This window comes from Amblyomma mixtum, chromosome 2 (genome assembly GCF_055824585.1).
Source record: "Amblyomma mixtum isolate Tamu chromosome 2, ASM5582458v1, whole genome shotgun sequence".
NCBI lineage: Eukaryota > Metazoa > Arthropoda > Arachnida > Ixodida > Ixodidae > Amblyomma > Amblyomma mixtum.
This window is the reverse complement of record NC_143013.1, coordinates 292,314,985-292,339,441: the sequence shown is the minus strand read 5'-3', so window position 1 is coordinate 292,339,441 and position 24,457 is coordinate 292,314,985. Positions and strand designations below refer to the sequence as shown.

The 24,457-nt window shown below is 45.5% G+C and overlaps 3 protein-coding genes across 3 annotated transcripts in view; 1 reads left to right on the top strand and 2 right to left on the bottom strand.

The window, feature by feature from the left end:
- Positions 1–5,313, bottom strand: part of LOC149364485 (ATP-binding cassette sub-family C member 5-like) — a 38,993-nt gene extending 33,680 nt beyond the window's left edge. The window contains exons 1-3 of the mRNA XM_089574448.1: positions 4,631–5,313; positions 3,078–3,173; positions 145–303 (exon numbers count right to left, since the gene is read on the bottom strand). Of these exons, the coding sequence (XP_089430574.1) occupies positions 145–303; positions 3,078–3,173; positions 4,631–4,779 (404 nt within the window). The 5' untranslated portion in view covers positions 4,780–5,313. The remainder of the gene's footprint in view (positions 1–144; positions 304–3,077; positions 3,174–4,630) is intronic.
- A 98-nt stretch (positions 5,314–5,411) lies between these two features.
- Positions 5,412–8,768, top strand: LOC149364484 (uncharacterized). Its single transcript, XM_089574447.1, has 5 exons — positions 5,412–5,631; positions 5,710–5,817; positions 6,475–6,530; positions 6,608–6,704; positions 8,408–8,768. Exons 1-5 carry the CDS (start codon positions 5,540–5,542, stop codon positions 8,490–8,492), a joined length of 438 nt encoding a protein of 145 aa, XP_089430573.1. The 5' UTR covers positions 5,412–5,539; the 3' UTR covers positions 8,493–8,768.
- A 1,821-nt stretch (positions 8,769–10,589) lies between these two features.
- 14-3-3epsilon (tyrosine 3-monooxygenase/tryptophan 5-monooxygenase activation protein epsilon) lies at positions 10,590–24,024 on the bottom strand. Its single transcript, XM_089574446.1, has 5 exons — positions 23,742–24,024; positions 18,705–18,904; positions 17,507–17,613; positions 16,137–16,480; positions 10,590–14,106 (listed from the first exon to the last, which is right to left on the bottom strand). Exons 1-5 carry the CDS (start codon positions 23,803–23,805, stop codon positions 14,051–14,053), a joined length of 771 nt encoding a protein of 256 aa, XP_089430572.1. The 5' UTR covers positions 23,806–24,024; the 3' UTR covers positions 10,590–14,050.
- Positions 24,025–24,457: the final 433 nt, after the last annotated feature.

The following is a 24,457-nucleotide window of genomic DNA, read 5'->3' as shown; positions in this document are numbered from 1 at the left end:
TCTCACGACTGTGCTTGTTCAATAGACTTTTCGGGCTCCTATAAACAAGGGTTTAAGCATAACTACGGAAGCTTAGAGCTAATAAAGGGCTAATACAGCACAAAACTAGAGAGAAAAACCAGCAGCTGGAGGCAGAAGACTCACCTTTTGACGTTGACCTCAGCCGATTCACTGGGTGCCATCTGCCAGAGGTCTTCCTGGTGGATGCCTTGGCGGTACGCCTTCCACATCAACTTGGTCATCCACACAAGTGAGATAAAAGAGAAGAGGCCCGCCTTGCTGGTTGGCATCTCATGCTTGTCTCTGTAGTGTATGGGGACAGGATGGAAGCAGCAAGAACCTCAAATGTTTGCTGTGTTATTCTGGCACTTTGCAACAACACAAATGCAAAGGTTCCACCTATGGGACAGCGTACAAAGCAAATAACATCAGTTGCAAATCATCTATGCATCAGCATACTGCAGTTTTCATGATGTATACTTTAAAACAAAATAGCTTTATTGACCACTTCTTTGACAGCACTCTGTCATGCATTTCATACCTTAAGCCCATGTCCTCATCTTCATTACAAATATCTCGTTGCTTTACACAGCAAGAAGCTGCCAGAGATGCTTAGGGAACTTTTAATCTGACAGCCATGTGACCATTGAGATTCCATGGCTAGCTCAAGTAACAAAGTTTGCGGCCAGAAAATGCCCTGTGAAGTCACTTCCACATGTAAGCTAAAAAAATGCCAAATGAAAAGTCCAAATTCAATTTCTCACCCATTCTAATGAACGAATGGTTTTGAATGTTAACAATCTATTTTGATAGCAGCACTTAATTCACCCAAACCAGCTTCAATTTTTATTATGGCCCTGCTAGAATATTCAAATTTGTCGAAAGTATTATCATCAAGTCTACTGCCAAGCCTAGCTTTAAAAAACTAGACGAAGACAAGTCCCCTTGTCGAAACGTTGGCTCAAGCAACCCGAGGTTTTCCCCTCCCTTGTTCATTTTGTGATAGACTTAATTGTGCTATATAAGACATAAGCATGCAACAAAACACTATACTGAAACTCAATACAGCTGAAATGATTCAGCTTCAAAAGAAATCAATTTGGATTGCACATTGGCAACTTTACACTAAACCAGTATATTTAATCACCAACTACATCAAAACAACACACACTGCACTATCCATGTGGAACTATGACATCAAGAGGGCAGACAATCATTAGGGCAGACAACAATCAGCTTGCAAATGCCACCCTGCCTCGCTACCCTGAGTGGAAGGAAGCCAAGCGATGAATATTCTTTAGGACTGGCCTGCCTATGTGGGCCCCAAGCTAGTTCCTGATAAGCGGCACCCATATTCATAACCTTTCTCTGTGTTAACGAGGTTCAGCACTTTGTAAAAATAAACAGTACACACATCACAGACCAGGGTTAACTATCGAGGCTAAAATGACAGCTTTGGAGAAGGCATTAAGGAATGCCTGCAGGGCAGTCATGTTCACTGTCACTTTAGCTAGCCTCAAGATGTGCCTCCCAACGGACTACTACATCACAATCGGCCATAAATTCCCATACACCTATTATACCACCCTGCATCAAATCTGTCACACTCCTGCACAACATAGTACAACTAAAATAACTTATTCTTTACCCCAGGGGACCAACAAACGCCTGTTCTCCATACCTATCTCACACTGATCTATAATATACGTCACCTAACTATGTTCACCGCAATTTCTGACCTGTCCACAGTTTAACAGCTTTTGCATGTCAAATGCAGCCAGTAGTAAATGTTAGGTATTCTATGCCACCTGTTTAATTATATGCTTATTTTGGACCACATATTCAACCATGACCGCTCATATATAGGTGCATGCTATCCAACATATATTGCAAAAAAAAGAAATGAGGCTGCCTATATTGTAAGGGTGCCCCAAACAGCTTTTAAATGAAGTAACCACTTTAAAATGAGGGCTGTCTAAATTCATGGAAATACAGCAAGAGAAATTCTTAAACAGATACATCACAAGAAACAAAGTTAAAGCCTTTGCTCAGCAACAGGAACTGGCAGCTGCTGTGTGTTAGCAGAGTTTTAAAAAAGAAAAAAGAAAGCAAACAGCGAGGTGCAGGTGTAACGTAAGGCCAGGCAGGAACTGCTTGGCATGTGGTGACACTTTTCCATTGCTGCAGCTGCAGCGTTCTGCTCTGGCCTCATTGATCATTTCCGTCATCGTGCAGGCATTCGAATTCCGCACATTGCTTTGTGTTTGTTACAGGTGGCATAGGCAAATCACAGCAGCACGAAGGCCATGCCCTTCTGTTTCAACTTTTTCCAGCTAGTGGCACAATTACAACGTCCGGCTGTCGTATGATAAATACACGCATTGTAATGTTTAACAGCACTGCTGGAGAACTTAAACATGTTCAGTTTATACAGCTAGGCTGCAAGGCCTCTTGCCATTTTATAGTGACATAGTTGCTCCAGCAATTCTTGTTCCTCATAAGCAAATTTGACCTGCTGCGTAAAACGCCTTAAAGGCCAAAATTTATGGCTTCCCAGTTCTATTATCGCCGTCTCCATCTTAATCTGCTTTGATCATCACTAAATGTTGTTTCACTCAGAAGACACGAGAGACCATTAGGTTACATTGAATTATTGAGAGAATTTCAAGAACACACAACCCCTAAAATGGTTTATGGAAGTTTAATGTCCTGAAGCGCCTCAGACTATAATGGGGGACACCGTATTGAAGGGCTCAGGAAATTTCGACCTCCTTGGGTTCTTTAATGTGCACGAACATCGCAGGGCTTCTAGAAATTCGACTGCTGATACATCACTCAAAGACACTACCCCTACAGAAGATTTTTTTTCCCCCATCATCTGGCTAATGCATACAGCTACAATTCATTTTAACACTTGATATTAAAATAATGCTAATTTTTAATACTAATTATGCACCCTATGTGTTACTCGGGGACACAATACACCGAACTAAGTTCATGCACAGATGACTGCGCATGCTCTACATATTCCAAGCCTTGTAATCATAAGTGTACATATTCAAGAACAGAAAACTTACTTGGAGTGAGGACGGACAGGTATGAGCACTTTTAGGGCATCCTTGTACTTGGCTAAACCTTCATTCACCTTGAATGTGTCCAAGTCCAGAGAATCACTGAATAAAAAAAAAAGTTGACCGCATCTTTACTTGAATGCACATAAAAACAAACCTATTGACCTATATGCAGTGGCTCCTAGAGAGCACAACGAAAATAAATCACAAGCTAGCACTTCACGAAGCCACACAATAATATATACTGTTTATTCTAATCGCTAATAAGTACATGAGACTTCCTAAATACATACTGAAGCCACCCTAGTGAACATTTATGGCTCAATGCAACTTTTATACATTTAATTCCGCACAGCTTTTATGTGCGATTAAGGCTGCACAGGTGCAAAGGCCACACATCCCTCATAAAAGTTTGCGAGCAAATAAATTCTTACAACTTCCTACCAATTTCCAGTGAACCAGCTGCTTTTAATGTGTTTCATCTCAGCATACACAATTTTCAACATTCCAATTACATGCCACATACATATATACTTCCCCTGTTTGTATAAAGCACAAAGTTTACAATAAATAAACTTCAGAGTGGGCTTTTTTGGCTCTATAGCTCCTTACCAAAGCAGACATTTTTGAAGGAAGATACTCTGAGTACTTTTTAATTTTGTCTGCATATCTGCATGTGCTTTTTTGAAAAGTGGTGCAAACAGCTGTCTGCATTCTTGCGAGTCGCGAAATTTCTTGTAAAATGGCATTGAACCCTTCCTTCCGTTATCTTGTGCGGGGGGAGGAAGTAGGGAAGGGGGAGGTGTTTGTGCGCCAACGCTTCACCATTCAAGAAGCGAATGCAGCAAGATGACCGACCAACAGCCGTGCACATAAAAATGCCGGCGAACGTAGCGGCAAAAAGAAGCACAGAGAGCGCTTTCTTTGTTGCTCGCGGCAGCGTGCCGAAACGTTCCGCAGATTGATACACAATACTCGCGGCAATATATGCCCAGTCGCCACGGCGCGTTCTACGTGCAAAGTATGCATATGTTTCCGGGACCGGAGGCGCTGGGATAGGCTGACAACAGCCGAGATGAACAGGACGCCGCGGTCGGCCTGTAACCTGACGCTACAAGCGTGCAAGGTGCGAGCAGCACGTGTGCTGTCAGTGAAGCGACAGCGCGTTTTTTTTCTTTACTTTCCCTCTCAAGGGCACAGTTCGTGTCGGCCGACTCCATGGCCTTGTCTGGGAGCCGAGAGCGAAAGCAGATCCGAGGGATTTCGGTCGAGACAAGATACAGGCAAATGAATGAAAAAAGAAAAAAAAATTGTCGAGAACGCGAAGCGGAAGCTTTAGAAAGGTTAACAGTCGCTACAGCTTGATAGCAGCGTGAAGAGAAAACTGAGCGCACCAGCGAGTCGCTGTACGCACGAGAGCGCGATTTGAAATTCAACGCGCGGCATATTCATACAACAGTTCGAGTTCGCATACCTCTCTGTGCCTGCTCGCTTGCTGGTTTGTCGAATGCGCATTACAAGGGGGTGGAAACACGTTATAAAACCAAAATGTTACTCACGCGTTAATCATGTTACAAGGTCTGCCGTCGGACGCATCTTCGTCCACCTGCGCGTAGTCCTCGGCAGTACCGTAGGGGAGGAACAACGAGCCCGTCGACATCCACTTGTGCATGTCCGCGGGAGGCCTGTTAGACTTCGGTGCCGCCATGCCTCGCAGTCGTGTGGAAATGCTTCCGTGAAACGGTGCGGTTGCGCTACGGATGAGTCAAACGCGTCTGCTACAGCTGGACGAGGGAGACGTAGGAAGGGCGGTTTCGCACGTCATAATTTGAAAGCGAGACAAGCAGGGGGAGGCTGCTTCTACAGCAGTCACGGATAGGGACTGAAATTTCGCGTGCCTTTAGAATATTACACAAAAGGGGGCATCGTATCAAACGGCACCGTCAAGGTCGAGGAGCCGGTACGCCGGCGACGCGGAAGAGAAGTGAAGCTCGCGCCGACCTCGCGCAGAACGAGCGAACGAGCTGAAGCTGGATTGGCTCGTCTTGAGAGCAATTCGCAGTTTTATTAATCCGATCAATCCGATTATGTCGCACGATTGGTCGCCTTGGTCCGAAAATCTAAAGCGAATTGCACCATACCAGCTGTAATCAGAAAAGAAAAAAAACGTGTCGTAGAGCTTTAGACAATTTGTGACGTAACGTTCAATACTCAATGCATTAAGTGTAGCTCGTGTAGTCGCGTCAGCTGTTTTGGCTTAGTTCCCGTGCGCAGCCGAAGCCGAATACGATGGAAGTCGCCATGCAGTATGTGTGATATTTCAAACGAAGACCTTGGTTGTTCAAACTCGCTTGCGTTTAAGTAATCTAATTGAACAACACGTTGATAAATGATGTATACCAAATGCAGGAATGACACCCAGTGCTGATATGAACTTAGCAGTGCTTTAATATTAATTACCTAAAGATATGTCGGACAGTAGCTCTGATGAGAGCGATGAACGGCTGCGAGAAGCTGTGGTTACTGCTAAAGATATCGTTAACAAAAAGCCGCAGAAATGGTAAGATGCCTACTACAAGAAATTTGTTGTTCGTTTTCACTGCTGATGAAACGCTGAAGTGATTCCAATTTTATGTAGTGTACAAGAAAGTTTGGACGCATCCAACGATCATGGTACCAGTATAACAGACCTTTCTTTGGAGTGCAGACAGTACTTGGCCAAAAGCCTGTCGAACAGCCTAGACAAGTAAGTGCGTTTTTGGGTTAATTCTTTTGCGTTGTGTAACTCGCCCTTCTACGGATTCGAGTGCATAGGCGCGCTGTAATATAAGGTGCACAACTGACGCATTACTCGCCCCTCTTCGCTTGTATCTAACAGAACTGTTGGCGGGCTAGTTGGCCGACTTTTCTCATTCTTGCTTCGAAAAGCTGGCAGAAGAAGAAACTTCAGATTTCCACTGGTCAGGGCTCAGGTTGTGCCCATCAGGTCTACACGGCGGTGATGCGGTATAATTCATCCGCTTACCGTTATCGCGTTGGGCCGAACATCTGGCTATCGTGTTTCATTCACAAACATGGGGCCTATTTTTTTGGGTTCCGTGGTCATCACTATTGCACCTGCATATGGAACGGAGTGCTCTTAGCCTTATAATAGTTTTCTAAAACGTTCTGTGAGCTTCAAGATAGACTTATGCATGCATGCGTGCATGCCAGAATCCACATGCGCACTCATAAGCTGCTAATAACAACAGGACTACTAGGCAAAAGGCACACACGTCATTTCAGCCTGTGCAGTTTGTCTGCATTGATAGACAGCTTAGGTCCCACACATCTTGAGATATAACAAATCGTGCTCATGTATGTCGTGCTAATTAGCCACTTTCTACGCATTTCCTGTATGCAGGCATATCAAAATAGTCGACAGGCAAGTTGATGTCCAGGATTGCGACGAAAGCCTGGGTAAGTGAACTTCCGGACTTCTTCATTCAGAAGTCTTCTTCACAAGCGCGAAAACAACTTTTGTTTTTCTCTTACAGGTATTAAACTTTTTACTGACTCAACTGTGGAGCTAGTAGAAGTTGAAGAACCAGAAGTGGAACGGCCACGTAAGAAGCATAAAAAGTCAAAAGAAAAGTAAGAACTTAAAAGTTGAGAGTCCATAGCAGTAGCAGTAGTGCATCATAATTGTAGTTTTCATATGAAGTGTAGGTCATCCTGGTAAACCTCGTATAACGCAGTGTTATCCATCACCATCACCAAACTGTAGCCACGCAGATTACACTAGAGCTGCTTGTAAGGGCTTGTCATGGGATTCACTGTGGCTGTCCCCAGTACAGTGACCGTGCTTTTCTACACAACACGGAATGCTCACAGGAAGAATGCCAATGTATGGAGGAGGAAAAACAATGACAGAAAATATGTCCCACATCTGCGGAGCAAGCTTGGATTGGATAGCATTCAAAAGCATGCAGATGAGCTTTACTGGTTTGCTTGCCAGGGGCACGACATGGCGGTACTGTGGGGAGTACGTGACCCCACTATAGAGGTGAAAAGGGAAAGGTGCTACAGCTGTAAGCCCAGGTAATTCCTTTTTCACTCGTGACATGAAACTATAGAATACTGACCGCAGTACCACACAACGCCAGGAATCGCAGCAAGAGAAAGTGCACAGCTCACAAATGGTGAGAAGGTGGCCTGATTGACACATTATGTCAGCTCATTTCATTGGTTCACTCATCTGGTTGGTTCACGGCATCTTTTCTAACACATCACCAATTTGTCCAAGTATCCATTCTCAGCAAATAAAAAGAGCAAGCTAGAGCTCTTCCATTGGGATGAATAAAGCTTTCCCAACTGCCTTGTTGACTAGTACGTGATGTGCACGTGGAAGGAAGTTTTCCATACCTTTCTTGTTTTTGTGGGTGTGTTACAACCGTGTGTGCAGTATTACAAAAATGAAATTAAAGGTGGCTTACCTAGGCTGCATACATCTACAACTGTGTGTGTAGTATTACAGAAATGACATTGCAGGTGGTGTACCTAGGCCGCATACATCTGTGCAGCTTTCAGTGTAGATAAAAAGTATCAAATGAGAGATTGTTTGAGAGCGTTCCTTCAATTTTGCGGGCTAGCGGTATCTGTGTTACCACCAACTGCCAATAGAAGCTCTGTATTTTATAGAGGCTACCTTCCTTTTCATCTACTGCTTGCACTTTGCCTTTCTATTCTTTCAAGCTCACTTGAATAACATGAATAGCCTATTCTTCCTACCTATGCGGCCATCATGTATGCAGTGTCTGTACAAGGTTGCTCAATATGATAGGGAACATGGGAGCGCATGGCTATCCGCACTTTGTGACATGCTGCCATGGAGAGCCGATGCAAATCCGCAGCAAAGGAGCGTACGCAGCAAGCACAGCCATCTGCTCTTTCCACGCAAGTGCTGTGCCGCCTATTCTTGCCAGCTCTCAGCAACAGCACTTCGCAAAGCACGGGAGCCATGCGTTCCCTTTTACATTGAGCGATGCAGTATGCTTACGAAGACAGGTTTTCTTTATTATCTAGGCAAGCTTGGAACTGGATGATCTGAGTGAGCCCTACAGTGTGGCTGCAGGGCAGAAGTTGGTGAAAATTTGGCATGGAAGGCCTAGAATGCATTTATACCGTAAAAAAACTTTCATTACGTCTTGATACAACATAGTAACAGGAGGAGTCATTTCTCCCCTGCCCATTTATCCAATCAATTTGACAAGCTCATAGAGGTTCACCTACCACAAAACTGAAATTAAATACAGTGAACTGAAAATGAGATTTTAATGCTGTTTTTTTTTTTTCAGGGTAACCGATGACATGCTCACAGCTGTTGCTGTGACACCTGAATGGGTGCTAAAGCAGTCGGGGATTCATGGTGCACACAAATAAGTGAAGCCTGTCCATGCGTTGTGTGGGAGTTATTCAGCAGTAGGCGATTTTAGGCTTTTCTATTGTGTACATACTTCTCTCTGGTCATTATTGTTTGTAACTGAACTGCACAAGGTATCCATTGTCTTCTGCAATATCAGTGAATTATTTAAGATTGCATAGTTACGTGCATTCATTGCCCATCATTAGTATGGTTCGGGACTGACTCCCGAGTTCAAATGCTGCCCACCAAATGAACTGTTAAAAAAAACGGAGGGCGTAGCAAAATTTCATATGTAACTTAGCCAGCATTCAAGCGCTCAAAATCATTTTTTGAGCATTTCATTTCTTTTGTTGATTCAGTGTTCAAGGCTGAGAAAAAACATGCCATAGTGGTTGGATTTTTGGCACCTAGCATGATATATTATGACAAGCATGACAATGAGTCTGCAGCTAGTGGAGACACCATTGGAGATTTCACTATTTTCATGTTCCTTGTGCTTTACGCTCAATAAAGAAACTTCTCCAAGCCATTACAAAGTGCACGAGTTGTCATGATCACTTATGCTGTAAATTATGGTAACCTCAGTGTATCATGAGCTAAGCAAGCAGACTTTATGCTGGAGCTCTGAAGTCTACAACTGAGAATGGTCTTGATATGTAACATTACAATGCCGTGAAGCCACTTTACCATCAAGCAAAGCTGATGCAATGGAAAAATGGGTTAAACAATACAGTACTAGAGTCAGACAGTTTAGTGCAGTAGAAATAAAGCTGTTGGCAAAGAAAGTATATGCATGGCCTTTCCACCTTTTGCCACTTGCAGACCACTGCAGTGATGTAGTTTGCTGCGCTGCACGTCTGATTTGGCTGATCCCCGACAGCTGCACTCCATTCATTTTCTTGATCTCTCCCTTCCCAACAATTTCTGTGGCACTGATGTTGCTGTCAGCTCGCTCATACATCGGTTTTTATGCAAGCTAGTAGGCAGCTGTACTAACCATACATGTGATTTTTTTACATGTTATTTAAAAATTAAGTTGCCCAGTTTCACAATGCCATGGCTTCTGCCTCCTCTTTAATGGCTTGGCTATTGGCTAGCAGACCTACAGCTACAGGCTTTGGTTACACAAGCATTCAGGGTGGGGACACAGCAACAACTCACCATAAAAAAATTGCAACAAGGGCATAAAATAGGGCAAATATGTGCAGGCAGTAGGCCTCTCCACACTTATCTAGAATTTGTGAACTACTCTTCACAGTGTGTTCGAAACAGCTGCAGATAATTCCAAGTTTCCACCCAGTGAATACGCACTGCTAGTATGCACTGTTGGTACCACTTCCTCATGTCGTTCTCTGCAAAGCTGCTGCACATACTGTTAATAGTCCCATGTCAATCCAAAGCCTGCTTTTTAGATTCTGTACACTTGCTTGCAAGGTGAACAGCGTGGTTTGTCCATCTTTTTATGGACAATTATCCACATTAACCGCTTCGCCAGTCACAGCAGTCCAGGACTGCCACTGAAACTTGCTTCAACATAAACAGCCAGTAGCATTTCCTTCTACATTTAAAGGTTCACTGAAGAGGATTCTAAGCTTGTCTTTTTACCACAGGAACTCAATCTACACGCTCTGAGCATTCTTAGGAACTTTGAATTATTGCCCTGTGCAGCCGATTTCCCTATTAAATTGAACGTCTCAGCTCCCGCCTTTTTTAACTCTCCTCTGAAAGTAGAAGGAGTGAGCATGGAGTGCCCTCCAGATAATCACGTGGTGGCTTCACTTTTTGGGTCTCTGCTCACGCATTCGCATCACCCGCAGTGGCGAGGGAGTGTCTGGAACATCACATATTCTGCAACGGTACTCGTACACTAAGGCCAGGGAACCTCACAAATTAGTCTCTCGCCTATGCCATGATCATATCAGACATACTACTGTTAACAGAATGTAGAAAGTGAAGTTTCATGAGGAAAAGAAATCAATGAAATACAGTGTCCCTTCACCCATTCCACTGGAGCAGCATTCGTTTATTAACTGCCATACCAAGGAATATATAAAATGATGCGCCAAGTCATCACTCGAGTAGAAGGCAGAAGAAGAAAAGAAAAAGACAGTCTGTAGGTTGTCTTAATTTTAAGTTTTTATTACCCAATTTACACAATGCCATAGTATGCAGAGATATAAAGTCGTAGTACATGCATCCTAGCACACAAAGGGGGGGAAACTGTGGAAAGTGGTCGAGAGGGGTTGCGCGGCAGATGGAGCAATGACTACGTTGGGTTAAACCACACTCTTCGGACACGATCGGATGATGAGCCCCCTTTGGAACGCTGTGCCCACCTGCACCGAGATACAGCAAGGCGCCAAGAACAAGTGGAGGGGGTCCCCATGGGCCTACACACGCGTGTGTCCACAGCACAGACTTGCGAGTGCTTCACAAATGTCACACAAACATTGAGACAAGAATTTATTCTTTAAAGAAAATAAAAGAAAAGTACACAGCAGTAAAGCAGCTAATAAAGCTGGTCTTACACAACATCATGCCAAACAGTTCATGTGAAAAATGGCTTTATCTTTGGGGAACCTTCGTATTAACAAGCAGAGCTAATCTCAATTAAAAAAAAAAAAGGCGCTAGCGAGATGTGTCAATGGCACCCATCAGACCCCAAGGTCGAGACTGTTGGTTTTGCCAAGATAGCCTTAGGCATTGCCAACAAATGACCACTCCGACAACTGTCTTTGGACAGAAAAATAAGCACGTATAAAAAGCTCAGTTGGCAGCAACTCGAGCACAAAGAAATCCTTTAGACAAACGTCCGGAATGCTCAATGCAGGAAGCCTGAAAACAGAACTCTGTGCAACGCGAAAGACCTTGCTCACCCAAAAAAAGCTGGGCTATAGCAAAGAGAAAGACTGAAGTAGGAAAGGAAGTTCGACTCAACAACCTGAAATGACGACCGTAGATGTTAAGGTATGACACCACTCTTGAAAGAAAAAGGTTTAATTGATGGAGTAAAATTTTGTTTACTGCTTTGAATTGTTAGGCACACCATGCTAATATCAATGGGTTCAACAAAGATACCAAAAAATATTTTGCAATTTTTTAATCGCAACGTCTTCTTTTGAGAAGAGCTAAATTTGCCTCACGCCAACAGTGATAACTGCTGAACTAATGCACACCATATATCTTTGGAATTTAAGCAGGTCTACCCAATAGGTGCGCAGTGAACTAGAACAAAAAGTCTGCACTAAGTCCATGGGCAATTATCGCAGAAAAATTAAAACTCACTAAAACTGGCTTTCTGAAAGCATAGACATTCAGATAACAGGCCACTACATGAAATATGTCGATTTCGATAATCCTAGTTCACTGCATGCATTGATGTGTAATAAATGAAAGGGTAAAGTTTCAAGAGATAATTTTCACCGAGTGCAACTTTATCCATGTGGGAATAACAAAAAAACAAATTGGCATTTTGAGAAAAGTAAGTGACGATTACAAGCTGTATATACACAAGTTTCTATGTACACAAAACGCAAAGTCCTAGAGCACTAAAATGCTCCACAGCGGTAGGAAGGCTCTCCAAGCGTTTCAGTTTTTTTGTACATGTAGCAGCTTTTTTTTTATTTCATTTAGCACGGTGCAGGTAACAATTTAAGCTGTAACTTCTGAACAGCACTAGATAGAATCAATTCTTTTTGCAAAGGGTAGAAGAATGTTCCAGGTTATTGTCACATCAGCCTGACCATGACCGCAGTAGGACAAAGGCTTCTGCCAAAGGTTTTTTCCTCTAGCAAATTAACATTTCAAGAGTGCTGTCATACCTTAAAAGAAAATGAAAGGGCTCCCACAGGTAGCGGAATTTCATCAAACTCAAGAAAACTGGCAAAACAATCTGCAGGCAGTCCTGCTCCATTTTCGAGGAATATCCCAGTGCCCAAAACGACACTGCCACTTTCGGGAATGAGCACTAGAGTTAAAGAAAAAAAAAAAATGGCACACATGCACACACGCAGACATTTACACACGGCATTTGACTGTCGTCCTCCCCCTATCCCCATTCACAAATGGGAGAGTACGGAGACGAGAATGTGCAGCACACTACGGTAAAAGAATAGGCGGAGCTCAAAGGCGCGAGAGAGACTGCTATAGCCCACCTGTGGCGCACGTGACGGGAGGAGAGAAAGTGAATGAAAGGCACCGCCCAAGAACAAAAATGCGCGGCCAGACGCAATTGAAGTTTGCAAGCCACTTCCGACGCGCAGGAGAAAGCTCCCAAAAAAAAAAAGGAGGGTGGTCACAATCAGCTTTTCCAGGATGCTGCTAGGAAGCGGGCATCGCGGCAGACCGGCAAGTCTTGCCTCTTTATGACAATGCTAGGGAGGCCCTGTACTTGAATAATGGTACCAATCCCTGCCCCTCCGGGCCAAAGAACATTACCAGCAGTGCTACCACCGCAGAGGGAAAGGAAAAAAAGAACGTCCGACATGCTATTGCTATTTGTATGTCCCTCCCCACCAACCCTCGGTTTTGTGAAAGGACTGCCTCTGAAGTACCAGGCATCTTGAGTACACTGTGGAATGTCTGCTTGTTGAACACTGAAAGAAAGAAGCACTTGAGTACTGCAGGGAGGGAAAAAAAAAATGAAAATGCACAGTTAACAAGACACCGCAGAGAAAGAAAAAAATAAATCACTAGGCTTTCTGACCAAACTCGACATCAAGAAGCAGTGCCAAACAAGGTTTACGCTTTACAAACACATCGTACATCAACAAACATCCCGGACCAAGGAACTTAGTAGAGATTCGTTCGCGTCACACCTAGAAAACAACAGTGGACTACCGGCCAGCATATGCACGAGTCTTTCTCTGCCGTCACACAGCGGGATGCACACTACAGGAGTCCTCAAAAAGAAGAAACCCCCCCCCCCCCACAACTCTCACTCCCCTCCATCACTAGCCCCCAAAACAAAACCTCACTGAACGTGTGAACCTTGCTAATGTCACAGTAACACAAGGGCGCTCGCACAGAGAGCCACGCGACAACACCCCAAGAGCAGGGTGCCTCGCTGCTTGGGCGACTACAGTTTGGGAGCAGGCCCGTCCACCGCCAAGGCGTGAAGATCCCCCCCAGCCATGCAATGCTCTACACACCCCCATTGGTCGCTGCCACCATTCGGGCGCGTTTTGGTCGTGGCCTGGTTACAAGACTGCTACGCTAAGTAAAATGCCCACCGGCCACAAGTTGAGTGCTCTACGGCCAAAGGGAAGCTGTGCGTAATGGGATCCAACTGGAGGGTATTAAAGCCTCCCCTATAGTGGGGGAAGAGAAAAAATTAAAAAGGGCGCTGAAGAGCTGCTCCGATTTCCAGAAAGCACATTTGTGTTGTTAAACCTTCCAAAAAAGAAGAAAAGGACAGAATTCTGCTGTAGTTTGGGTCACTAACAAACACGTACTAGTCGCAAGACAGATCACTCAATCCACCACTGGTTCCCCCCCTCCCCCTTTCTTCATCTGTTGCTGCTGCTGCTGCTGTTTGCTCACATTCCTTGTAGAGAGAAAGAGCCTAGAGCCACTTTTACGAAACGTCGTGGTCTTCAACCTCGGGCGCCTGTTCCTTCTGTTCACCGTCACCTACAATGGAAGAAGGAGAACACAGGCTTCCAATTACAACCCGCAAAGGTAATGTTGCATGAATTGAGCAAATCAAGCTTGCTTCGAAAGCAAATACCAGATTTACTCGTGCAATTTGCACATGCCTAATTTATTAACCAGGTACGCTCCCTGCTGCGGCAGACCATTGGCATGAGCGCAAGGCAGGCAGGCAAAGAAACGCGCCGCTAGCACGGATGCAACCCATTCTAGTTTTCTGCTGCACTGTTAGCAGCGCTGCGGTACTGCATGTTCCTGGTGGAGTTCGGTGCACGAGAGGACTCTTGCGTGGTCGTGCCGTGTCACAGGCAGTTGTCTATCAGCTCCCAGCGTAACATACCATGTGGGCAAAATTGTGCACGCACGAAGCAATTTTTTGGTTTATGGTTTGGTTTATGGGGTTTAACGTCCCAAAGCGACTAAGGCTATGAGAGACGCCGTAGTGGAGGGCTCCGGAAATTTTGACCACCTGGGGTTCTTTAACGTGCTCTGACATCGCACAGTACACGGGCCCCTAGAATTTCTCCTCCAAAGAAATTCTAGCCGCCGCGGCCGGGATCGAACCCGCGTCTTTCAGGTCAGCAGCCGAGCACCATAACCACTGAGCCACCGCGGCGGCGCAATTTTTTTGGCTGACTTTCCTTCCCGCGTTACTGTATGCCAAGTTGGAGGTGCGGCCCTTACACGAGTATATTCAATATTGCGCATTATGACCACTGTTGAGTTTTTAGGATGTGCTTGCGAAATAGGAAATAAATTGCACAAATTACCCAAGTAAATATGGTATAACTGAATAAAAAAATTGCGGTTAAAACTTCAAAAGGGTCCAACATTCCGGGCCGGTCACGTACAGAGCAGCGAAGCCTAAACCAGCAGACACATTAATGAACAGCTGCATTTACGGAACATAAGGAGGCAGCAGGAAAATTTCTTGTCCAGGGGAACATGGGACTGCCGTTTTCTGCACATGCTTGCAGTCCCAAATTTCCACACTGGCAATAACAGGCATAAAATGGTTTCAGCTTTTTCTCATCTCAGCCATCACGAGATTATGGCAGAAATTAAAAAGATTGGGCCTCATATTGTGTGAATTCAGCACTGCAATACCAAAGAAACAAGGATTTATGATTTTTATCTGGCATTGAAAATCGCATAAAAAGCCATCTTGTGGTGAGACCTGCCATAACCACTGCAGCCCACTGTGTGACCACACCTCTAATATATAGCTTACTTACTGTATAGATAACTATTATAGTTTACACCGTCTCCAGTATGCCCTTCGATTCAAAGCAATGCTCTCTTTGTATCCCTTTGCACTTTTGCCGATGAGAAGTACATCTGTGCCACAACAGCTCTGGATACGGAAATTAAAATGAAGCTACTCTATGCTAAAAACAGCACTACTGTCTGGCAGAAGAACTTTATATTAGTTTCTGGAGCAGCACTTTTGCCAACGTGCAATCGCCATCATGCTCGCTGATCATTGCTTTCAGCATCGGTACACATAAAAACGGGTGCATGCACCAATTTAAAAACTCCTCCAATTTAAAAACCAATTTAAAAACGGAATCCAGCACCTTAAACAGCAAGATTTCCGCTGTGCCGGAAAAAAAAAAGGGGGGTAATTAAAATCCAGTGTCCAATCCCTTTAAAGGTAGCATACCAAGAGTTCCAAACATCTGACATACCATACAGATTCCATACATCCAAACCTGCGCATACATTGATTGCAAACTTCTTACTTCTGACACCTCAAGATCTTTAAGCATGTTTGTTTTCCTGCTAACATTAGTGTAGCTCAGGTCTTGGGCATATGGAAGAGATGTGGCAGCAAAACATTGCTAAGCAGCACTATACCCAACGTCATTTTGATTAAGTAATTTTTTTTTTTAATTTGAAATCGCTAGGTTTAGCTGTTGTTTTTGTTAAACTAATTTGGTTCCATCCAGAAGTGTATTAAAGCACTACAGATATGGACGTGCACCGGGTTCGACAGTGAAACGAGCACATACCCTCGTGCTGCATGTCTGAGGTCCAGAGGGTGAGGTTGTCCCTGAGCAGCTGCATGATGAGCGTGGAGTCCTTGTAGCTCTCCTCGCTCAGGGTGTCGAGCTCGGCGATGGCATCATCAAAGGCTGCCTTGGCCAGCCGGCAGGCCCGGTCTGGGGAGTTGAGGATCTCGTAGTAGAACACCGAGAAATTGAGCGCCAGGCCCAGGCGGATCGGATGCGTGGGAGGCAGCTCTGTCATGGCAATGTCACTGGCTGCTTTGTACGCCACCAGGCTGTTTTCGGCTGCTTCCTTGCGGTCGTTGCCCGTCGCAAACTCGGCCAGGTAGCGGTGGTAGTCGCCCTTCCTGCACACCAGTCAACCAGCGCGCTCTGTCGGTTAGAGAAGAGCTGCAGCGACAACAGCACTCCAGTGCAAACTGTCCAGAGCCAGAATCAGCCAATGTGAAGGCGAAATGCATGGTCACTTCAAGTCTGCCTAACTAAACCACTTCCCAATGCTCTTGGAGCATGACTTCAGTGCCATGAAGTGAGAGTGAAATATGAGTGTGCACAGGTTGAGCCATATTTAAAAGGTGCCTTTAAACAGTGGACCCGCCGCGGTGGCTCAGTGGTAAGGCGCTCGTCTACCGAGCTGGAGTTCCCGCGTTCGAACCAGGCTGCGGCAGCAACGTTTTAATGGAAGTGAATGCAAAACTGCTCGCGTGCTATGCGACGTCAGTGCATGTTAAAAAACCCCACGTGGTCAAAGTCATTCCGGAGCCCTCCACTACAGTGCCTTTCTCTTTTCTGTCACTCCCACCTTCCCTTATGGCACGGTTTGGGTGTTCGAGATGAGAGACAATTACTGCACCATGTCTGTCCCTCAAAAACCAATTTTCAATTTTCGTTACGCTGCGCTAAAAAAAAAAAAAAAACCTGTAGTAAAACTTTAATGTTACTCATGTACCACGAAGGTAGCATAGTTGTGCAGTTAAGAGCGGCAGACACTGGAGCAACGCATAGTGCTGGCACATTTATGAGAGTTCTCTGTTTACGATTAATACATTTCTCAAAATTATGGCGAGCGCGTGGATCACCGTAAAAATGAATGCAAAAGGAAAGGGAAAAACAAAAGTAAATAAGATGCTTCACTACACAACCAGTACGGTAAAAGTTAATGAGGTTCTACTGCAATATGCAGTTCAGGCCTGAGGTCAAATTTCTGGATCATCGCTTGTCCAGCAGGTTACACCCTGACACAGCGCTACTTCAGGACCCCATCCAAAGTAACCGGTGCCAGCCCCGGCCATCCGAATAAACAGCAGTCAGAATTGTCTGATTTAACGGCAGGCGAATTAACAAGATTTCACTGCAACACCTTCCCAACTTACATCTTGTAGTAGAACACCTTGGATTCACCGGTGGAGGCAGTGGGGATGAGGTGCTTGTCCAAGACGTCCAAAATGTCCTGGCAGATTTCTTTCAGCTCCGTCTCCACCTGCACAGCAGAAGAAAATGTCACAGCCAAACGTCAGTAAGCAGGCACACAAATATGCACTGCTGATTCCGTAACTGTAACTTGAACTGGTAATAGTAACCATGTAACACAATTTACTCACTACAGGCTGCATAGCAGTACTAGAAGTCAAACTTAGACATACCAAACTACAATGTTTCTGCATCAAATGCCATACGGCACAGACTTATATCAACCATGAAAATGAAGTGCAAGCATGCATTCATTGCAAGAAGCACATACGACACACAATGTCGAAACTAAGCTGCCGAATTCAGAGACCTTCCCTTCAATCCTCCTGTGTTCAATCAGCACCCAATATACAGAGTTACATGCACATGGCATTTTCATAGGGATGTTCTTAGCAGCCTATGTAGACAATCATGTAAGTGTCAATGTAGTAGACCTGACTGAACTGAAGAAATGAACATGCCACTGTGTTGCATGGGTTCAAAATGTTTTCAGTTCAACTCGAAATGCAACTTCCACGCAACTAAGATAATGATGCCTGCTTAATGATGATCAATGATGATGATGCTAATGATCAATTCTTGCTGGGACTAGGTGTGCCCAGTTTCTGAAACTTTATTACACTCATTTCAAGTACGCCTCTTCTGAGGCTGCTATAGAGTAACGTACACACCCTCAGGCACATGATAGGCAAGCAATGTACAAGGCACACAAGTTTTAAGCACTTAATGTCTGCAAGCAGGTACACGCCTACTCATCTAGTTTGTTTTCATCAGAGACGCAACTATTCCTCAAAGGTAAAATATGCAAGTCATTGCGCTCTTCCAACATTCACCCTACTTCAGCTGCCCAGGATGACATCTAAAATGGCTTGCCATCTGACTCCTGACAAGATAAGCAACACTGAAGGCATGCAAAGGCAAAGTAAGGCAGCTCTTTACCACAACAGCATTGCAGTCACTCACGAAATGTCCACTTTTTGTACAGCTAATGTAGAAGTTATGAGCTATGAATACAGCTAATGTAGAAGTTATGAGCTATGAAATGAAAGGAATGTAGCTCGAGCACCGCGCAGATGAACGAATCCTCGAGAGCAGGGGTACCTGTATCCGGTACTGGCGGATCATGTCGAGCCTGCTCTCGGAACCCTTGTTCTCTTCCTTCTGCTCGATGGAACTGATGATGCGCCACGAGGCGCGGCGGGCACCAATCACATTCTTGTATGCCACAGACAGCAGGTTGCGCTCCTCGACTGTCAGCTCCACATCCAAGGAGGCCACCCGCTTCATCGCCTCGACCATCTCTGCAACGTCAATGTATGCAGACGTGTGCGGTCAAAGCGGGGCCCGACCAGAGCAATCTAAACGATCAACAGTGGAAACATTCAGAAAGTGCACGATATGCAATCCCCAACAGATACAAATGACCCTTAGCCATGAGAAAGGAGCTACTAGATTGGTAATAAAGCTAGAGACATTCCACTGCTCTGCTAAGCACTATTATGACCAACTACTACTCAGTGCATGGCAGATGGATATACAGCAGAAATTTGGGCCACAAATGGCGCTTTGCAATCTAGCCTCCGCACATCAGGCAGCAATGCTAAGAGCATAAGGCAGTGAAGGCTTCCTATGATACAGGACCACACTGTTTCACCATCGCCAATAGTCAAGTAGGTAGTAACACCAGAAACGAGCACTGCCCTGTGCACTCCATGGCAGGATCATCGAAGGAGCTAGTAGCTATGCCTAGAAGTAATAAAATAGGCATGTACTATAGAAGACACCTAGCTCTAGCTTATGATCAACCAAAACAGCGTGGCCAGCACTGTAGATGACAAAACAAGTTGACAACTTCTGCTTGCTTGCTGAACTTGCGCACACAGAGCAAGCAGGTTATTGGGTAGGTGGAAAATCATTACAAGAAAAGGTGCGAGTGATACTTAAAGCTTCACTGTGCCTACTCAGCAAGTGTTTCACGGCAGAACTATGCCAGTCAGACATTTCTCCCTCCGGGGGATTTAAAACAGACAGCGGCTGCAAATTTCATCTCCACATGACTCCACCACAGTGCTACAAGACTTGCAGAAGCATGTAGATGCTCCGTTGGAAGTCTGCTGTTAATGGCCACGACAGGGCCATCACTACGCCAAAAAGCAACGGGCACAACCTACCTCTCCTCTCTACCCCTCCCACTGGATGTATGCTTGGATAACCTGGTTGAATCCTCTTTCCTTTTACTCCAGAGAGGGAGACAAAGACGAGTGGTTTAAAGAACTATCAAACTGAATAAAAAATTTTAAATGCCATTATACATATCCGTAACGATACTATACCAACAAGGTTCTGAAACAAAACCATTTGTGAAACAATACCAAAACACTCATACATTTGTGCGTGCACAGAGAACGCAATTTCAAAGTGGTCACGTGAGGCGCACAACTTAATCCCTGATAAGCTAATTCGCTGTATCACGTCCATCACTCAATGGTGGCAAAGCTGAATGTAATTAAACAGTAGCAAGGCTTTTGTGACACAAACCGCGAAGAAGCAAGGAGATTATGTGGTGCAGTTGGCAATTAGGCACAAGAAATCCGCCTTTTCCACACTGCCGCTTCATGCATATGCGCCTCCCCTCCCCTGTACCAGGCTCCACTAAAAATGTGCAGTTCCATGTTGGTGACAGGTGCAAATGACAAAGCTGTCGAACACACACCTGCCACTCCGCATCAAAGTTTGGCGCCTCAAGCAAGCTGTTTACACCTGCATTATCCACTATTTGTTTTCAATCAGTTTTTATGGGTAGGAAATTTTCACGGACTCCCTACAGGGCACCACACCTTGTGAAAAAAGGTGGATTGGGATGCAGCAAGAAAGAACAGTCACGGACAATACAAGTGCACCAAGAGGTTTTGCAACAGTAGTCTCGAAGTACTGCACCCTTGAGATCTGCAGTAGGTCTGAATCATAAGAGACTACTGCAGAGACCAAACTGCTGTGTGTCTTCAGGCTTCTTACATGAAACTGAAATATGCCAACAAACATGTAAGCGAAACTTAGTTTCCTGCATCAGGTTTTTTGATCCCATATCTTCTATGAGGGCTGCGTTGCTCGATAACAGCCAGCGTTTCAGTGCAGCGATTGTCAGCCAGCCATCTCGGCAAAAACGACAATGTCTGCAGCTAACAATGTATTCCTAACTACACTCTAACCTAAATGAAGACCCTGTGAGTGCTACCCAACTAAAGTGCTGCCTTCAAGTTTCGCTGTCCTACTGAAGTTGGGCACAATGTTTTTTTAATAAAGTAAACTGTTTATAAATTCTTTGCCTCGCCCATAGGGAGCAGCTGGCTTGCTCTGATTTCTGCCAGGCAATGCAGTCGACAGTTGAGCTATGCAGTGGGCCACATCTGCTAGAGCACCAAGAGTCGCGCTTATTCCGAGAGGTCCGGTATGCATAATGCAACAACTTTCTTTTTGTTTACCTGAAGAGTATCTGGCTGTAATGCGCTTCTCTAAATAATGTGTTTAGAAATTTCAGCGCTACTTTTACAACAAACAATGCCTGTGCATGGTTTATACATCCTAGCTTTGGTCAAGATATGGCATGCTGGCTGAAAGTCGGCGCATATTACCACATGATCAAGCAGTGAGCTTGGGCACAACAGATTGCATACAGCGCTGTGCACTTCCCTGCCAAAAGCAACCAACTAGCAGCGGCCAACCATGTGTTGAAGCGCCTCAACCTCTCCTCTGGTGAATATCACAGTGTGTGCTTATAATGCTCTAAAATAGATACAGAGCACCCTGAACCACTAACAAAATGTGCCACTCGCACGTGGTGCAAGCTTTTCCACAAATAAAAACTAACAACTTTCAATACAATTTTTTTGGTGCTCCATTACCTTCCACGTTAAGTGCTTCACAAGAGGCACAGCAATAAACCATAACGCACCATAAGGGATTCCTTTAGAAGTCTGAGAAAACAAAAACTACCGAATAACAGAACGCCCACAATGCTTAAGGAAAACAAAAGGGCATGTTATAGCCTCCAGATTTCCTTGTGTACGAGGAAACAGTTCCCAGCCGCTGGGCATGGGCAGAGGGACGTTTCACCCCAATCATTCACGTAAAGAAGCGGCCAGAGTCACCTGCAGCTTCATCACCAAGGCTGCCTTTTTCATGAAACCATGAGATTATAGAAAAAGGAAGGCCGAATGCAAACGAACATTTTCTATGAATCGCACCTCAAAGTGTGGCACCGTTAAATTGATGCAAATCGATTGCTGATTGCACACCAGGAATCAGCATCCAAATTCATAAAGTTAACAGACCAACTCAGCAAAAGTTGGTTTGAAGGACTTCATTTATCACCACAATGCAAGATGCAACTGGGCCCACACAAAGTGGGATATGGAACTGTCAAAGGACATTTGAAGTTTCATACAGCCAACTATTACAATAGTGCAGATTGCAGGAACTCATAGTGCCCTTCGAAAATAAAGTAATACTAATACTAAAGCCAAAAATGAGCATTCTGGTGGCATACAAATGAAGGCACAACACGGATGTGCATAAAAATACAAGAGGAGTGTGACATTACGGTGGATCATGAACTACCACTGCAATGATAAAGTGTTAACTGCACAGTTCCTTGACCCTCTGGAAATACCTTGCTTAGTCCATTTTACTGTCAAGGCATTGTTTGAGCTGACAATTTTCACAATGCCAGTTCTGGATCTAGCAACAAGAGCGATGAATTACGAAACAAACTGCATAATGTGTGGCCTTAGCCCACCTAAAAAAATTTCAGGGCACACAAGTGGAGAGACACAAATTGCCCTTGGATACTAAAATACCATGCAGTACTGATTAAATGCCACGACCGTGGATGGCATTTCTGCCGTGCAAGATAACACGATAGCACGATGAATCTTGACAATGCCACTGCCTAGGTCACGAAATGCTTTCCGCGGCCATCACCTGGCCGCACTAACATGCTATTGCATCCCAAATCAGATGTGTTACTCCCCCATTTTCGTTACTTGAAGAGCGGCCACCGCCGCAGAAGCTTTCGTTCGTGGGCAAAACGTCACTGCTTAAAAGAAATCAGTGTCCCTTCGAATATCTACAAGGCCGAGCAACCGCAAATGCCAATAATTATATACCTAACGTAAGCATGCTTCCAGAACACTATCCACACCGGAAACAGCAGCACTGATCTCCACTCCTTGACCAGATTATTGATTAGCAGCGGTTTTCAACGCGAGGAGTCGCGAGTTCCTCCACCGCACAAATAAACAACGCGCACTGTTAATACCGTGACATTGATCTGAACGGCGTTTAGGGGCCGCACAAAACGGCAGCGCTTACGCTATCCGCGGCAGCTACACAAAAGCAAGGGCGCCGCCCCACAGTATTATGCAGTAAAAACGAACGCCCAACAAACGACCGGCACATACGGTCTGCCTACACGTTCTAGCTTTAAAAAAAAAAATATAAAATGGAAACGCTGCCAAGCTGGTGACAGGCACACTTCCCTCAAGGTCCCAGGGGCAGGGACCAAACGCCGGCTAAGGACCGCATCGACTTCGCTCCGCGAAACGCAGCTTTCAAAGGGCCATATCCGAGTAACAATCGGCGCAGTAGTTTAGCCACAGCTCGCATAACGACCGCTCGCCATGCATCAACCACTAGCCTTCAGCCAAATGTCAAAACCGGGCATATCGCCAACGCCGGACAAAGCAGCCAGTGACCTCACTGCAGCCGCTACTGCCGCACGGAAGATACTGTGCACGTTAGTGTGCGCTTTTAATCGGAACAAATGCGCTCCCCGAGGAGGTTTCCAACGTAAACTACACGCCAACGAACTACCTTACAGCCGAAGGCAGTCACAGCTAGCGTGGGCAGGGCACGCGAGATCTGTCTCGGGCATTACACAGGCAACGCGTACGCTGTAAAAAAAGCCGAGTACCGCATCCGGTGCGGCGAACCGTACAGTATGCAACGCCTGCACCAAACTCTCGCAAGGGATTAGCGTTTCGTTGCGAAATGCAGAAACAGTCGAGGCCGAGGCAAGGCGGCATAGGCCTAACGTCTATGCCAAAAAGGACTCGACACTCGGGAGGGCACGTCGCTCACCATCGTATCGTTCGGCTTGTTCCGCTAGCTTGGCCTTGTACACGTTGTCTTCTCTCTCGGCCATGGTGAACTAGGAAGGGACAATCTGTGCCGGTGCCCGAGGCAGTGAATAACTTAGGAAACGCTTGACACACCGCCGAGAAAGTCCGCTCCACCTCCCGGTTGCACCAGGCCTAACACTTTGCCGCCACGAACGACAGGTTACTCCGCGCCGGACGCGCCGCCGCCGCACGCACGCACACAGCAGTCGCCGATGCAGCAAAGCGGCCGGACTGCCGTCGGGTGTCTCCGGAGCCTCCGCCGCGCCCCGATGCTAAAGTAGTCCCGAGCCGAACCGAACGCCCTTGCGGCTGTCGGCAACTTAATCAGGAACTATGTGTACCGGAGATAAAGCCCGCTTAAACGATACTTGCAAGTTCAGGGACGCGAGAAATTCTTCGCCGAAGCTGTCACTTCCCTTTCCTTCTCTCTCACTCGCCCCCTCTCTCTTTTTTTCGTCTGCTGCAGCCGTATTGGCCGAACGCTACGCCCGGAAGGGTCGATCGGCAGCGCGCTTGTTCGCCGCTACTTCGAAATTCGAATCGGTTTTAGCGGCGCCTCAGCTGCTCGTAAGACCAATGTTCCGGGAGACTCATCACATGCGCAAGCAAGAGACGGGCAGCGTTAAGGAACACAACGTTCATGACGATCACATAAAAGCGTCAATAAGCGTCATT

Coding starts and splice junctions, on each gene's coding strand:
- LOC149364484 (XM_089574447.1), top strand. CDS start 5,540: ATGTCGGACAGTAGCTCTGATGAGAGCGATGAACGGCTGCGAGAAGCT. Junction 6,531..6,607: donor GGATTGCGACGAAAGCCTGG/GTAAGTGAACTT, acceptor TTTCTCTTACAG/GTATTAAACTTTTTACTGAC. Junction 6,705..8,407: donor CATAAAAAGTCAAAAGAAAA/GTAAGAACTTAA, acceptor TTTTTTTTTCAG/GGTAACCGATGACATGCTCA.
- 14-3-3epsilon (XM_089574446.1), bottom strand. CDS start 23,805: ATGGCCGAGAGAGAAGACAACGTGTACAAGGCCAAGCTAGCGGAACAA. Junction 17,614..18,704: donor TCCGCCAGTACCGGATACAG/GTACCCCTGCTC, acceptor TCTGCTGTGCAG/GTGGAGACGGAGCTGAAAGA. Junction 16,481..17,506: donor AAGGTGTTCTACTACAAGAT/GTAAGTTGGGAA, acceptor ACTGGTGTGCAG/GAAGGGCGACTACCACCGCT.